General features: G+C 37.3%; 3 protein-coding genes across 4 annotated transcripts; all 3 read left to right on the top strand.

The window, feature by feature from the left end:
- Nucleotides 1–1,193: 1,193 nt before the first annotated feature.
- On the top strand, nucleotides 1,194–8,174 carry LOC116032203 (phospholipase A-2-activating protein). Its single transcript, XM_031274662.1, has 22 exons — nucleotides 1,194–1,321; nucleotides 1,913–2,244; nucleotides 2,429–2,532; nucleotides 2,736–2,804; nucleotides 2,953–3,013; nucleotides 3,513–3,652; nucleotides 3,782–3,971; nucleotides 4,496–4,557; nucleotides 4,669–4,757; nucleotides 4,858–4,930; nucleotides 5,120–5,179; nucleotides 5,351–5,497; nucleotides 5,628–5,666; nucleotides 5,770–5,807; nucleotides 5,901–5,987; nucleotides 6,093–6,258; nucleotides 6,538–6,615; nucleotides 6,721–6,857; nucleotides 6,965–7,041; nucleotides 7,178–7,247; nucleotides 7,375–7,440; nucleotides 7,606–8,174. The coding sequence occupies exons 1-22, from the start codon at nucleotides 1,259–1,261 to the stop codon at nucleotides 7,738–7,740; spliced, it is 2,283 nt and encodes a 760-aa protein (XP_031130522.1). The 5' UTR covers nucleotides 1,194–1,258; the 3' UTR covers nucleotides 7,741–8,174.
- A 204-nt stretch (nucleotides 8,175–8,378) lies between these two features.
- Nucleotides 8,379–10,572, top strand: LOC116032204. Of its 2 annotated transcripts, none has more exons than XM_031274664.1 (2): nucleotides 8,379–8,700; nucleotides 9,600–10,572. In XM_031274664.1, the coding sequence occupies exon 2, from the start codon at nucleotides 9,619–9,621 to the stop codon at nucleotides 10,279–10,281; it is 663 nt and encodes a 220-aa protein (XP_031130524.1). In that variant the 5' UTR covers nucleotides 8,379–8,700; nucleotides 9,600–9,618; the 3' UTR covers nucleotides 10,282–10,572. The 2 variants fall into 2 exon arrangements, with proteins under 2 accessions (XP_031130524.1, XP_031130523.1); XM_031274663.1 differs by having other exon boundaries at nucleotides 8,381–8,633.
- Nucleotides 10,573–12,008: 1,436 nt separating this feature from the next.
- LOC116031821 (protein DETOXIFICATION 33-like) lies at nucleotides 12,009–15,341 on the top strand. Its single transcript, XM_031274131.1, has 7 exons — nucleotides 12,009–12,464; nucleotides 13,134–13,675; nucleotides 13,761–13,847; nucleotides 14,035–14,091; nucleotides 14,220–14,458; nucleotides 14,687–14,892; nucleotides 15,005–15,341. Exons 1-7 carry the CDS (start codon nucleotides 12,201–12,203, stop codon nucleotides 15,107–15,109), a joined length of 1,500 nt encoding a protein of 499 aa, XP_031129991.1. The 5' UTR covers nucleotides 12,009–12,200; the 3' UTR covers nucleotides 15,110–15,341.
- The last annotated feature ends 557 nt before the right edge of the window (nucleotides 15,342–15,898 follow it).

The following is a 15,898-nucleotide window of genomic DNA, read 5'->3' as shown; positions in this document are numbered from 1 at the left end:
GTCTGCCCTGCCTAAGCTATGGCCCGTGGCCCGTTAAGTCTGTCCTGTCAAAGCCCGTGATCCATACGAAAGGCAGTCCTCTAACATTTCAATCCAAATTGAGCCCAGCCCGTGATCCATACGGATAGGAAACTTATGTAAGAATATATTTTATTAGAAATTGTATTTAATATTAATGTATAACATATTGCTGGCTAGGAACAACATCATCTTCAACAATGTTCACACTCCAGCAAGAGAGGTCCTTAGACATGCAACAGGCGACACCATGAAGGCGCAGCATCTCCTTCTCAAACATAATGGTCCGTTGAAAGCCCAACAATTGTGGGTCGGATGGTCTCCACCGCCGCCTGGCTTCGTAAAGATCAATACGGATGGAGCCGTGAAGTCGAACTCGAGGCTGGCAAGCGCGGGCGGTCTATTCAGAGATCACCATGGTAATTGGATTATGGGCTTTATTTCTAATATAGGACGTACCAATAGCTTCATCAATAGCTTCATGGCAGAGTTATGGGGGTTTAGAGAGGGTCTCCAAATTGCGAGTGCCCATGGCTTCGAAAAGGTCATGGTCGAAACTGATTCGGAGGCGATGATCCGCGCACTGGAAAATGATTCGGTCCCTACGCTTCATGAGAATACCTTAATCAAGGAGTGCAAACGTATCATGGGGCAATTCCAATCAATCAAGGTGACCCATGTGTACCGAGAGGGAAATCAATGTGCTGACTTCCTTTCCTTGCTAATCAGGGTCAACATTCGGCCTGGGGGACTACAATTCTTGACCGGCCGCCCGATGATCTAAAAGACCTGCTCCTTCGCGATGCCCAGAACATTGCAACCTGCAGAAGACCGGTAGTCCTTGGGGCCTTTGAGCCCTTCCATCTCACCAAAAAAATGTATAATTGTATTACGAATAGGAAATGTAGGTAAGAATATATTTTATTAGGAATTGTATTATTATATTTTAATGTACAATTGCATTACGAATATGAATTGTATTACCTTATTTTACAATATTACGCAAAATATTAATAGTATAGATATAAATTTTGTCATGATATTATCATTTTTTAGTATTATTAAATTTAAATTTAAATTTTAGTTTTTCCTCTAATTTTTTAATTTCATCCCGTATAACATGTTTAGACCCGCCGTGTGAAGATCACACATACTAATACAATCTCCAACCATACTTGATACAATCTCCAACTCCAACCATCAACTCCAACCATACTTGATACAATCTCCAACCCAGGTTATGATGGATATCGACTTCGCCGAGTATCGATTGAGATGCCAGCTTCGAGGGCACGAAGACGATGTACGTCATTTTGCTCATTCGCTCTCTCTCAGTACACTTTCAGAGACTCAGCTCAGTTGTTTAATTTTTTTGTTTTGTTTTGATTTTTTAAGTTCACGTCAATATGAAGAATAAATCACACCAGATTTCGTTTCAGCTTCAGTAAACTTCATATATATTGTTTAACTTAGGCTAAACTCTCTGGATTGCAATAGGACTTTAGTGATTTGTAAGTTCTAATGCAAATTGACTTGGTTTGAATTCCATGTGTTGAATTACTAATAGGTGCAATTGAAACAATGTCCACGACATAGACAATTATTTTGCATTATCCTCTGTAGGGAATGATGCGAAATTCTATGCAGAACCTAACTAACTGCTCTTGTGCTACTATAGATTGACTTAAATGCAATTCTTGATGTAGAGAAATATAATTGAGAAAAAACGATGAGTATTCACTTTGTTGTGTTTTAGATACAAGGGACACCCAATGAACACCTATGAATGCTTAGACATGGCTAGGGATCATCTAGCACATTCTTCATATGTTTTCCATTTAACACATGCTAAAGCAATTTTATTTTGAATTTCATTCTTTATATGAAATACTAGGTTCGTGGTGTATGCATATGTGATAGTGTTGGTATTGCAACTTCATCAAGAGATCGAACTGTTAGGCTATGGTCACCTGATGGATCAAACAACCGTGACTACACTATGTCAAAGATATTATTGGGCCATACTAGCTTTGTGGGGCCGTTAGCTTGGGTCTCTCCCAGCGAGGAGTTTCCAGAGGGTGCAGTTGTTTCTGGAGGTATGGACACTCACATTTTTGTTTGGAATTTGGCAACTGGGGAGAAAATTCAGGAGCTAAAGGGTCATAAGTTGCAAGTTACTGGCATTGCATTGGATGGCTCAGATGTTGTGTCAACTTCTGTTGATTGGTAAGTTGACTAAGTTCTGCTTTAATCTTTTTCTATAGTTTGTTTGGCCATTTTTCCACATTGAGCTAAATGTAACCTCTATTTTTTTGGGTTTTGCATATGGGATCCGTTCCATTCTAGCTCTCTTAAGTGTCCAACTTATATTATTACTGTAATTATTATTATTTTAAAACTTGCATTGCAGTACATTAAGACGATGGAGGAAAGGTAAACAGATTGAAGTTCTGGAAGCTCATAAAGCACCTATTCAAGCAATTATTAAGTTGCCTTCAGGAGAGCTTGTAACTGGTAGGGATGGAAAATTGTCTCAAGTTTTTGCATTTGAATTCTTATTGTTTATGATCTGAATCAGTTAAATCATGTTGCTATGCCTCTACACTAAACATTTGCCCCTCATAACATTATGTTGCTATGCCTCCCCTCCCCCGTGGTGTTAGAAATAAATATGATAACCTTAATAATAAAATAATCTTAATCATTATGGTGATTAGGTTCAAGTGACATGACCTTAAAGCTTTGGAAGGGAGCCACATGTGCACACACTTTTGTTGGCCATACAGGTTTGGCTCTGTACTCTTGGCTATGGCTTTAATGTTGGAAGGGGATGGCATCTATTTTTGTATCAAACAACATTACTGAGTCAACCCTTGATTGGATGTTCTAATTTAGTTTGTTGATCTCTGGTTATGCGTGGATGGTATTTTGCAGATACAGTTCGAGGCTTGGCTGTGATGCCTGATTTAGGAGTCCTCTCTGCATCACATGATGGGTATGCTTTGCTTTCTCTTTGGTTTGTGCTCTTTAATGAAGCATGCTCAGTTATCCTTGGTGTAAACACTTGTAATTTATTGTTATTTTTTTTGTGGAGGAGGCAGTTAATTATTCTCTGAAGCCATAAAGGGGTCTTGGAATCTTGAACTCTGTTTCTGTGCTTTTATTTTATTTTATTGTATTTTTATTAACTCTTACCTTGAAGAGATGATTTATTATTGGTGCAATCCACTGAACATCGGTAAACCCAAATTTAATATGATAGAAGCATTTCCAATCTTCTCAAGAACCTCTTTGTGCATTTGGTTTGGTCCTTATTAATATGAGTCCTTGACAATACTAGTTAATATAATCTAAGGTTTGTACGTTAGTTAACGTGTCTTTGATTGTATTTTCTGATCTGCAAATGCATTTGTGTATTAGCACCGAGGGTCTTGTTATTTTGTATCTTCACTTATCAGCATTTTTTCATATTTACTATCATTATGTAATGACAGCTCAATTAGGCTGTGGGCACTTAGTGGTGAAGTATTGATGGAGATGGTTGGTCATACTTCTATTGTATACTCTGTTGATGCTCATGTCTCTGGGCTTATTGTCAGTGGAAGTGAGGATTGTTTCACTAAGATATGGAAAGGTAATTTTAAAAATATTTTAGTTATTATAGATATCACATGTAATTTACAAAGCATAGAGAGTAACATTGTTCTATAATGGAGTATAATATTTCCCTGTAACATTTTCATTCTTTCTTCATCTGTTGCAGATGGAGTTTGTGTCCAGAGCATACAACATCCTGGATGTGTTTGGGATGTCAAATTCTTGGAAAATGGTGATATTGTGACTGCATGTTCTGATGGAATAGTGCGTATATGGACAACACAGCAGGATAGGATTGCTGACCCTCTAGAACTTGAGTCATATGAGAATCTACTTTATCAGTACAAGTGCAGTAGGTGCGATACCTAAATTTTGTTAATTGCTTTTCCTGTGACACGGGAGCTTTTTATTGGTTATTCATTAAATCGGCTAAGACAATCAGATCCTTTGCCTCACTAAGTCACTAATCTGTTTGAGTGAATTTTCCTGAACTTTCTAGCGTCCCTAATATATTCCATGGGAATACTTCATCTCTTATGTTTTTTGGATTCTAGCAACAATTTGCCCAATTTTCCTTTATGAAAGTATTATCTCTGCAGTGTACCAAGTGTCAAGTTTCTTAGAATAATGCTCATTAAATGTTTATTTGGTAGGAACATATGAAACATTGCTTCGTAGACAATTTATATTGGTTTGCATAGATACCTGATTCATTTTTCGGAAATATGGATTATGCAGCTTCTTTGCATATATACAGGCTTTTAGAATTCAAGTTCTCTAGTCTCGGGTTTAGAAGTCACTTAACTAATATTGGTTCTGGGATATGAAAAATGATTACTAGATGCAGACTCTAAGAAAGATGCATCTCTTTTTGTCTTAGGAAGAAAGTTGGAGGATTGAAATTGGAAGATCTACCAGGGCTGGAAGCTCTGCAGACCCCAGGTTAGATTTCAGTTCTGTTGCTTTAGAAAGTTTTTATGTTCACATATTGATTAATTTGAATTCTTACATATGTTTCTTTTACTCTAATTCATTTTTTAAGTTACTGAACAGGCACTAGTGATGGGCAGACAAAAATTGTTCGGGAAGGAGACAACGGCGTAGCATATGCATGGAATCTGAGGGAACAGAAATGGGATAAAGTAAGATCCATTCTTTCATAGATGAATACTCAAATTGTTGGTACTAAATTACTAATTGTTTCTTTAATTTATGTCTGCTTTCCCTGTCGCCTCCTTCTAGGTTGGTGAAGTTGTTGATGGGCCTGATGATGGCCTGACCCAGCCTGTGCTTGATGGAGTTCAATATGATTATGGTTAGTATTTTTACGTGAAACTTTTTGTTTTTCCCTGCCTTTCTGGTAACAATGCAAAAGGAATTGTGATTTTCTTTTGGGGGGGATCTTGATTGGAAAGCTTGAACATCTTCTGTTTTTCTGTGTTGATTCTTCAGCATAGTTTTTGTTTTGATTTTCAATAACAAATCCATATTTTTTTTCATTCAGTGTTTGATGTTGATATTGGTGATGGTGAGCCTGTTCGTAAATTGCCATATAATCGCAAAGGTATCTTCCCAGGGCTCATATCTTAATGCGTGTAGTTTCTACTGAAATTCAAACCTGCTTTTACTAAAAGAGTCAATCCAGTTCCAATTTTTGGATTTTTTTTCATCCGTTTTTAAAATTTATTTTATTGAAAAAATTAGTATTAAATGATATTTTTTGGTTTATTTACAGATAATCCATATGCTACTGCTGATAATTGGCTACTGAAGGAGAATCTCCCTCTTTCCTATCGTGAGCAGATTGTTGAATTCATACTACAAAATACTGGACAGAAAAATTTTACTCCAGATCCATCATTCCGTGACCCCTTCACTGGTGGTAAGTATAATTTTGATGTGTCAGCTATTTGACAATTGACATCAATTAATTGAATCCAGTTGGCCCTAATTTCTCCTTTCCTATCCCTATCTTTTCTCAGAATAATTCTTACATTTCTTTATCATTTCAGCCAATGCTTATGTTCCTGGAGAACCTTCAAAAGCTCCTGGTTCGTTTCATAGCCACTGAACCTTCAATTTTGAATTGGTTTTCTGTATCTCTTTGATAATTAAGGTTGATTTAGAATTATCTTCATTGTGGCTTAACAACAGCTACTGCAGCAAAACCTACTCTCAAGCATGTCCCTAAGGTAATAATATTTTCTCGTCGAGACTTTTACTCCTATGATTAAGGCTATTCTCTATAATGTTTTTGTCTAAGACATACATATTCATTCTTCTAGAAAGGGATGCTTGTATTTGATGCAGCACAATTTGATGGGATTCTCAAGAAGATTTTGGAATTCAACAGTAGTTTACAGTCTGACTCAGTAAATAAACCTAAATTTGAAAACCTCTTTATTTTCCCATGTATTTCAATTTTTATAGTTTATAATTATCTTGACTTGCTCTTGATAAATGGTTCTTTACTGAAGGAGAGAAATAATTTGTCAATAAATGATGCTGATCTATCAAGATTGACTGCTATTGTTAAAATTCTGAAAGATACATCGCACTATCACACCAGTAGATTTTCAGATGTCGATCTTGCATTGGTTCTGAGGTTGCTTAAGACATGGCCACTATCAATGCTATTTCCTGGTAATCATCTCATTCTAAAGTTAATGTTTCCATTAGGACAAGTACTAAGAGATTTCATAGGTGCAGTCATGTTCTATGCAATTCTTGTATTATTGATGTTGGAAGTTCCTCCAACTCTTTCACATCACATGTGAGGAGGTTTTTTTTTTTTTTTTTTTTAAATAAATAATAATTATGGTATTAGTTTATTTTACAGAGTATTTTATTATTATTATTTTTCAAAAACCTCTCGTTAAGGTTTGATAACAGGTTCTATTATTTGCTTCTTTCTTTTGGCAGTTATTGATATCTTGAGGATGATAATTTTACACCCCGATGGGGCAAATATCCTACTCAAACATGTCAACCACGACAATGGTATCTGATTTTCTTTCTAGTAATTTGTATACTGTTGCTTATGCTTATTGTAGAACTCTCATTTGAGGTTGGCAATTGCTTTAGTCTTTAATTTGTTTTCACCAGATACACTCATTGAGTTGATCAAGAAGGTGACTGCTAATCCTCCCCTTCCTGCAAATCTTCTAACAAGCATCCGTGCTGTGACTAATCTCTTCAAGAATTCGTTGTTTAATGATTGGTTAATAAAACACCGTGGAGAGGTTAGTATCCTTCCCTGAATAATAAATACTCCGGTAATTCAAATTTCACATTTTTTTTTGAATGTTCTGAATTAACATCTACTGTGCTTGGTCACTTCTTTTTGTAGATTCTAGATGCTTTCTCGAGCTGTTATCTGTCCTCAAATAAAAATGTTCAACTTTCTTATTCGACAATGGTACTCAAGTAAGTATTGCAACATCTATTTTTTGAATTCTTATCTTCACTGGATGTACTGATTTATGTTGTTTGCTGTCTTGCTGAACTTCTCCTCATGCTGCTCACCTATTGTTGTTTTTTAACAATTTTGTTGGATCTTTAGCTATGCTGTTCTTTTGATTGAAAAGAAGGATGAGGAAGGTCAATCTCAAGTTCTTTCAGCAGCTCTTGAGGTATCTATTGTGCTACTAATTTCATTTTGTAATGACCTAAGCCTAGTTGTTGCATCCATTAGTACCTCTTCTCTCCCTCTCTCCCTCTATTTATTTATATTTAAATTTAGAATTTCCTTTCCAAAAGATTGCAGAAGAGGAAAGTGTTGAAGCTGATTCAAAATTCCGAGTTCTGGTTGCCATAGGATCACTGGTATGTTTAGAAGCACTTGCTCTTTAAAATGTGAATGGTCTAAATAAAAGTTGATCCTTTTTGTTCTGTTGATTGATGATGCTTGTAATATACTGCGCCAAAAAAGTGCTGCCATTGCATATTTGCTCTAAAACCTTCATATTCTTGTGATCCCTACTATTACAGATGCTTGATGGGGTTGTTAGAAGAATTGCAATAGATTTTGACGTAGAAAATATTGCAAAAGCAGCCAAGGCGGCTAAGGATCCAAAGCTGGCTGAAGTTGGAGCAGACATTGAATTGATAATAAAGCAGACTTGAATTGAAAACTTTACTGTTTCACTGCCACCTGTCACTGGAAACTGCAAAATCAATTCAATTCTTTGACCAATGTGGGGATAACGCCAAGTGATTAAATGCGATCTCAGTGACCGGTGGCCAGATACAAGATTTGGGTAATGAAGGCGACAACTACCCAAAGAAGCTTTGGCATGAAAAGGAAACGTTACTATTTTGAGATTCATTGAGACAACGTATCATTGATATGTCAAAACGTCTCCTGAAGTGCTTTGTGGGTTGCTTTTCTATTTCCTGAAATTCTATTTTTTTTTCCTACTTCGAGATAACTGATTCTTTTCCTTCAAATTATTATATTATATAAACTAAAAAGGAGCTATTTTACTTGGAATCTCGATTTAGGTCGATACTATCTAAATTGTTTCCGTCTTAATTAGAGAAATATTACTTGTATTTAAGTGTAGTATATGTTTTCCTTACGGTGTTAGGTGAAAGGGAATTAAATAAGTAATATTTGTTCCCTTTTATTAAAAGGGACGTACATAATATTAGTGACATATATTCTTATGATATGAATTTCTGAAAATAATTAAAGAAAAGAAAAAGCAGAGGGAGGGCAATCACGGTAATAAATTATATGAATAGTCATCCATGATTGATGACTAATGACTCTCTTCCTCCATGTTGCCTGCCTGCAGCCTACCTCGGTTGAAACGATGTCGCATGCAACAACCCTGCGTTAAGTTGTACGTAAAATTATCAATTGAGTAGAGTGTTGGAGATCTATCATCTACCGATATAGAAATAGATCCCCAATCCAATTCCATCTCCATTTGTCTCAGCTATCTCTCTATCCGTCTGCGACTCCTCCATTGCCTCCAAACATTTTCCGGTTTCGGAATTCGGATCAACAAGTTGTAAGTGGCGCCATTTAGATCCCCGTTTATCTCTCTCTCTACCTCTCTGCGCACACCCGCGTATCTTGTATGACTCGATTCGATCTAGTTGTGCTTTATTATTATCTGATCAGTGGTTAGATACTTAGATCTGTATTGTTTATTATCTTTCCTTTCTGGATAGCTGTTGAAATCTGGATCCGTCTACTTTCTCTCAGTTTCCTGATGGTAATACTAGGAATTGCTTCTCTCTGTAGCTATTTATTATACCGAATCCGTGTTCTTCCTTTGAGTGTAATTTTGCTGTGGTTTCCGTGGAACTTTTCTCTTAATTTTTCGAGATTTGTTAGATCGGTTGCTGGAAATCAACTTAACTGTAGCTAATAATTGATAGCTACCTTTTGCTGTGCAAGTCTGGTGCTGCTACACTGTTGTGTGTGTAGAAACAAATATAAGATGTTAACAAATAAAAAAAATGAAAGAATAATGGATATCCATTTGGGTGCACCAGTTGTGATTTATGAAAATATATGAATACTGAGATTACCTGTTGACTAGCAATCAGTCTATCGGTACTGGCCAGCATCGATATCACCTGAAAGCTTCAATGCCTGCCTTCAAACAAGCAATCAGTCCATCAGTACTAGCCAATATTATTTCAGTTCCTTTTCTGTTTTCTTTTAGCTGAAATCTTAGGCTGCATATGTGTTGCAACTAACTTGATTTGTAATTTATTATATCACTATCGGTTGTCTAAATTTGAATGTTGGTAGGAATATGAGCCTTAATATTTTTGTTCATGTTTTACTACTTTTCTTCAATTGTTTGTGTTTGAGAAGGGGTTAATAAAATGTCAAGGCCAGCAAACTATGATGTCATTAATTGTTCTTGTTTACAATTTTTATATCTTGTGATTGATGATGTTGTGTTTCTAGCCTATGCTGTTTTTTGTTTGTATTTTTTACTTTGGTGTTATATGGATAATAGGTGCTTGATTATAGGCTTTATGGACATGGATTGTGGGAGTGGTGAATCATTAGACGCGTCTTCTTCTACTGATGTAAATTGCGAGTGTGGTGATTTTGAATGCAATATCTGCTTTGACGTAGCTCATGATCCAATAGTGACGCTTTGTGGCCACCTTTACTGTTGGCCTTGTCTTTACCAATGGCTGCAAGTTCATTCACATTCCCATGAATGCCCCGTTTGCAAGGCAGTCATAAAAGAGGAAAGACTAGTTCCCATATATGGAAGAGGCAAAGCATGTTCTGACCCGAGGACGCGATTGATTCCTGGAATCAGTATACCAAACCGTCCTGTGGGACAGAGACCTCAAACTGCTCCACCTGTGGACACAAACTATTTCCGACAGGAAGAGTTGGACCCTATTGGGAATTTCATGCAGGTGCCAAGTGCGAGGTTTGGGAACTTAACTTTATCTGCTCTTTTTGGAGCTATTCCTGCCCTTTTTAACCTTCATGTGAATGGATTTCATGATGCTACCGTCTATGGAACAACAACTGGAGTTCCTTACCTGTTTTCAAGTTCATTTCACGGAGGTTATGCTCATGGATTTTATCATGCAGCCCCAGTAGATGGGACAAAGTTTTACTTGAAAATATTCTTCTTAATTGCTGGCTTCCTTTTAATTGTTTCTTTAATTTTATAGGAGCCACATACCTTAAGCTTAGCCTGTAGAATCGATAATTATGCAATTGTATATGCTAGTAGTATATCAGACCTCATAAACTTGTAAGGTCTATCATAGTAGTGTGCACTGATTATTTTTGGCCTCTCTGCCCCATTCCTCTTCTCAATAACTAGTTGGCAGATCTTCCACTTTCTTGAAGTTGTTGTATAGTTATGTAATCGAAGGACGATATATCAGTCTAAGTTGTTTGTGTTCTACTGCTGTATCGGGTCTCTCCGTCTCTATGAAATCCTATATTCTCCTATGGAACTACAGCTTTAAAGTATCTTGTGTGAGCGTAAATTTATCACCATTTGATAGTGGGAGAAAATTCTTGGACAGACTAAATTTATAACTCGGGAACTGTATGGATGAATTTTTTTATTTTTTTGAGTACTATTAACTGTATTAGAGGGTTGTATCTGTTCTATATTTTTTTTAATCTGTTACAGCACAAAGAGTCAATACCCCACCTTTCTTCAAGGAGAGCCATAAAGGTTCCATCTGAGCACAAAGTGCTTGCTTGGCACTATAGATGAACTTTATTTAGTGTTTCTCCAATGTCAATATATGTATGTATTTCTATGGTTTGGTGTGCAATTGTGAGTGAAAGGGACTTTTTCCAGAAGATCAAGATGTCTGGGTTAGTTTGGTGTGTACAACCTCTAGTTGGTGAAAGTTTCAACTTTCAATGCTCTACCAAACCTTTTGTACTATTTTCTACAATCACAAAATCAGAACACGGGGCAAGGTCAACAAGCACAATTATCGCATTGATGAAGAAGAAATGCTCTGTATTTGAGCATGTTTACTGATTTCTTAGTATTCTTCCTTAAGCAAAATTGGAGACAAACTCATAAACGTTACGGTTAGTACCTTTATGATATATGTACTTGTATTTGATTGGATACACATTTAAAAAACGTGTACATTACGGTTACTACCTTTTTGGTACGTGTAGTGTTACTCTTTCATGACAAATAAATGGGGGTGCAAACATTAAACAAAGGAACTACTAAGTACTAACAGTATCCGGGGTAGGTATGCAAGATTGGAAACTGGTCAACATAGGGAGATAAACTATATGCACAACAGCAATGTGGGCCTGTGGGGAATGCCAAATGTGTCTGCTTAAGTTCATTATTGCACAAACGACAATTTTGAATTCTTATAAGTCAACTCAGGCAACTACCATTATGAATATGTTTTAAAATGTTTTTTTTTTTCGTAAAGGTGGACAAATGGAGCATATTTTTGTACTAGAAAATTACGAGTCTCTTCCACTCAATTACACCCTAAGTTAAAAGAAGAATGTTAATAGAAATAAATGTCAAATTAACCATCGAACATAACAGGAATAAGGGTCAAATTAATCATCGAACATAACGTGAAAATGTAATTTGGTCACTCAACTAAAATAAGTACTGTTTAAAAAAAAAACTAAAATAAGTACAATTAGACCATTCAGAATTGTAAAATTGTGCAATTTTCCCAAGTGACCTGCAGAGGTGCAATGGCAGGTTACTAGTAATTAGTTGAAAATTATAAAACTTACCTATGTTAATATGATAGTATTATATTTGGGCAAAGAGCTTACCCGAGTAATACGGAATATAAAGAATGTTAACAAACCATATGCTTTAGATATGATATATGTTAAAAGGGACCAAATACTGCTTTTCTAAATATAGCCTTTTAGGAAAGAATTCTACTCTTGTCTTCTCAAACCTTGATGGCCTTTTTCTGTTTCTCCTAATCACTACTACGCATAGGATTCTATTATTGAAGTGGGAAAGCTCGAGATGAACTGTTCTCTAACTGAAAAAGGATTTCTCCTTTATTTTCTCTGTTCCTGTTAGGTATTCCATTGACTATTATTAGATTGTCTCAGACCTTCAATGGAAGTAGAACAGCGGGGTTGTGATGAGATTGGCAATGGCAGACAGGTCAATGATGTTCAGAAATGGAAGAAGGTTGCCAATAAATGGAAGGATGAATCAAAGGTGGTGTGGCAGATAGCAGGGCCAGCAATCTTAACTGCAGTTTCTCAATTCTCTTTTGGGTTTGTCACAGCTGCCTTTGTTGGACAAATTGGGCATGTTGAACTTGCTGCTGTCTCAGAGGTTCAGAATGTTGTTGAAGGCTTTGTCTATGGTATCATGGTAAGCTCTTTTTGAGATCCGTGTCGCTTTTACTGCAACTTCTGTTGTGTATGTCTCATATGTACGAGAAGATAATATCTATTAGACAGAAATAGGGCTGTTAAAGTGGACCGTAACCCGCGGAGTGGCTCGCACCTAACCCGTGATAGGGCCGGTTAGAACCACAAAAAAGATAGGCATGCGGGCCTAATGGGCCCAGCCTGCTAAGACCTGCAGCCCGTGCGGGCTGCAAGCCAACCCGCAGGCCAGGCCCTATTAAAAAAAATTAAATATACATATGTTACATGCCTTGTTGTGTAACCCCCCCCCCCCCCACATATATATATATATATATAACATTAACATTTAGAAAAAAAATTTACTTATTTTTTGAACTGTGAATTCAACTTTAAAAAGCCCGTGGGCTAGCCCGTAAAAGCCGGTCAGAAATTAGGCTCGCAATGGGTGAATCGGCCCGCTTTAACTGTACTAAACAGAATAGAGCATAGCTAAGTTTATGTAAATGTTTAACGTTGCATATAAATATATTGCTATGTCTTACTATTACAATTAGTAAAAGAATAGCTTTGCTCCGGTGAAACAAAAATCTTGTCTTCTTTACTTTCTGTCATTATTATCGTTTCTTGCTTGATTATATATGGCCTGAAAGCCTGATTCTTGGTGTGACAGTTGGGGATGGGCAGTGCTCTTGAAACTCTGTGTGGGCAGGCAGTGGGAGCTTCAGAGTTCAACATGCTGGGGATTTACTTGCAGAGATCATGGATCATCACTGGAGTCACAGCCTTGTTGCTAACACCAGTCTATGTGTTCACTTCACCAATTCTGAAGCTGCTGAGACAGGACAAACACATATCTCATGTCGCGGGGAAATACGCGATTTGGGTGATTCCTCAGCTGTTTGCATATGCATTCAACTTCCCTATCCAGAAGTTCCTCCAAGCCCAGGCCAAAGTCTGGGTAATGGCCATCATATCTGTGGCTGCACTCGCAGTTCACGGGCTGCTAAGTTGGGCGCTCGTGATGAGGCTCGATCGTGGCCTGCTTGGAGCTGCAATTGCTGGGAATGTATCTTGGTGGATTTTGATCATTGCTCAGATTGTTTACATAGTTTCAGGGTCTTTCGCTGATTCGTGGACTGGCTTTTCGTGGTTGGCTTTTAAGTCGTTGTTTAACTTTGTGAAGCTGTCACTCGCCTCAGCTGCAATGCTATGGTCAGTTGTTCTAACTCGAGAAGTCTAAACTAAACCGCTTCCCTCGTTCACCCTGATTTTGAACTGACAATTGTTGTGGTGGCAGCTTAGAGCTATGGTATTTCACAGCTGTGATTCTCATGGTTGGAGGCCTCAACAATGCTGCAGTTGCAGTGGACTCTGTGTCCATTTGGTTAGTAGCGAATGCACAACTTTATTTTCTTATACTTACATAGCAGTCAGTGTCACGCTTCATTTCAGAATGCTGGACTCGGCTCTCCAAGCCACCACCCAACTTTATTGTATGTTCTTTGCTTAGTTTTAATTCCACTTCTTCATTCACACCGATTACCAATTGCATCGTTGTATGGATTCGACAGCGTGAACTTGCAGCTCTGGGCACTCATGGTTGCTCTTGGCTTCAATGCATCAGTCAGGTAAGAAATTTCACATTTTCAGTTTTTTTGCACCATCAAAACCATTAGTTATGTGGTTCTGTCATCTGGGATTTTTTTCTTATTTTCTGCTAAATGTTCTTTTGTCTGATTCTTGGGATTTTTTGCAGTGTAAGGGTTTCAAATGAACTAGGAGGAGGCAGACCAGAAGCTGCAAAATTCTCAGTAATAGTGAATGTCATAACATCTGCAATTCTAGGAACCATTTTCACAGCCATTGTAGCCAGCACAGTAAACCAGTTTCCCAGAATGTTCACAAAGAATGAAGAGGTGATGAAGGAGACCTCCAAGTTAGGCTATCTCCTAGCAGCAACAATCTTCTTGAACTCTGTCCAACCGGTCTTCCATGGTACGATTCCCTCAAACTCTAAGAAACTTCACATGTTATGGAATATATATTTAATATATGGAATCTCTATAGATTAGACAGTATTAGGGATTTAGGTAGGTAGGCATATTTTCCTATTCATAGGGCTTTTCTATATGACAATATATGACAGCATATTCAGAAATCCTCTCTTTACTTTAGTAACAACAAGAAAACAGTCATGACAGCGAAAAAGGACAACAATTGCAGGGGTGGCTGTTGGCGCGGGGTGGCAGTTCCTAGTAGCATTGGTTAACCTGGTGAGCTACTATGTCGTCGGGCTCCCTTTTGGTGCACTGCTCGGTTTCAAGTTCGATCTCGGTGTTAAGGGCATCTGGTCTGCAATGCTGGGCGGGAGCGTGCTGCAAACACTCATCCTCTACCTCATCATTGCTCGGACAAATTGGCATAAAGAGGTAACTCAGGTTTTTTTTTTTTTTTTTTTTCTGAGATGCCTATGTTTCTGAAACATGAAAACAATGTTGTTTTCCCAAGTTCTGAACAAGTGAATTTGAACCTCTCACACAGGCTCTTCAAGCTGAGGAAAGAGTAAGATATTGGGGTGGTCCAGTAGAGAATCAAGAATGCTTGGAGCAGTCTGTAGCACAGAGGAATGGGAATGAAACCAGATGAAGTATAGGGAAAAACAGGAACACAAACATTTTTTTTTAAAAAAATAGAAGTTTAGTGACAAACATGAATTACTCAGCAACTCTGCCATATTCTTAAAAATGTTGTAATGTTTTTGCAAATGATTGGCTTGCCAAGACTGGGATAAAAGTACAAATGGTCCCAGATTGGTGTTAAGAGCCTATGAAATCCAATTGTTTCCCATCTGAAATCTCAGCATCTTATCTGTAATGTCTCCTTCAGTCTAGATTCCTGCTTAAAAGGCATTAGTTGGCCGGTTTACCTTTTTGTAGTTTTTTATTGATTAGGATTACAAAGTGAATTTTCTCAGAATGCATTTTTAGGTAGCGGCTTTGGACTTTTCCGTAAATCAAAAGATATTACTGTGAGCATAATACTCATTACTATAGTGTCAATAAAGTTCATTTCTTTTCATTTCAAATTGAGTTTCGATATTTAATTTTAGTTAATTTACATTTTTTTTTCATTTTGAATTGATTAAAAGGAATTAAATCAATGAACACTATATCATCTGCAAATGCCAAATGGGTAACAATAGGACAGTTCAAACCAGTTGAGTAAGGGGAGAGTATACCTGTGCCCATTTTGAGAATGAGGGAGCGAGATAATGCTTCTGAGATTAAAATGAACAACATCGGCGATAGTGGATCGCCTTGCTTAACCCCTCGAGTAGGTTGGAAAAAACCACAGCTGACACCATTGATCAATATTGATAATCTTGTCGCTGCAAGGTTGTTCATGACAAGATTTGTAAAAGCAATTGGGAAACCA

This window comes from Ipomoea triloba, chromosome 10 (assembly GCF_003576645.1).
Source record: "Ipomoea triloba cultivar NCNSP0323 chromosome 10, ASM357664v1".
In the NCBI taxonomy this organism is placed as follows: Eukaryota; Viridiplantae; Streptophyta; class Magnoliopsida; order Solanales; family Convolvulaceae; genus Ipomoea; species Ipomoea triloba.
Note: the sequence above shows the minus strand (reverse complement) of the source record. Positions and strands in the feature narration are given on the sequence as shown.

What these genes read in the sequence shown, in the direction of transcription:
- LOC116032203 (XM_031274662.1), top strand. Translation starts at nt 1,259, where the DNA reads ATGATGGATATCGACTTCGCCGAGTATCGATTGAGATGCCAGCTTCGA. An exon ending in TTTCACTAAGATATGGAAAG is followed by an intron (nt 3,653 to 3,781) that starts GTAATTTTAAAA and finishes CATCTGTTGCAG; the next exon opens with ATGGAGTTTGTGTCCAGAGC. An exon ending in GGAAGCTCTGCAGACCCCAG is followed by an intron (nt 4,558 to 4,668) that starts GTTAGATTTCAG and finishes GTTACTGAACAG; the next exon opens with GCACTAGTGATGGGCAGACA.
- LOC116032204 (XM_031274664.1), top strand. Translation starts at nt 9,619, where the DNA reads ATGGACATGGATTGTGGGAGTGGTGAATCATTAGACGCGTCTTCTTCT.
- LOC116031821 (XM_031274131.1), top strand. Translation starts at nt 12,201, where the DNA reads ATGGAAGTAGAACAGCGGGGTTGTGATGAGATTGGCAATGGCAGACAG. An exon ending in GTGGACTCTGTGTCCATTTG is followed by an intron (nt 13,848 to 14,034) that starts GTTAGTAGCGAA and finishes TGGATTCGACAG; the next exon opens with CGTGAACTTGCAGCTCTGGG. An exon ending in GGCTTCAATGCATCAGTCAG is followed by an intron (nt 14,092 to 14,219) that starts GTAAGAAATTTC and finishes GATTTTTTGCAG; the next exon opens with TGTAAGGGTTTCAAATGAAC.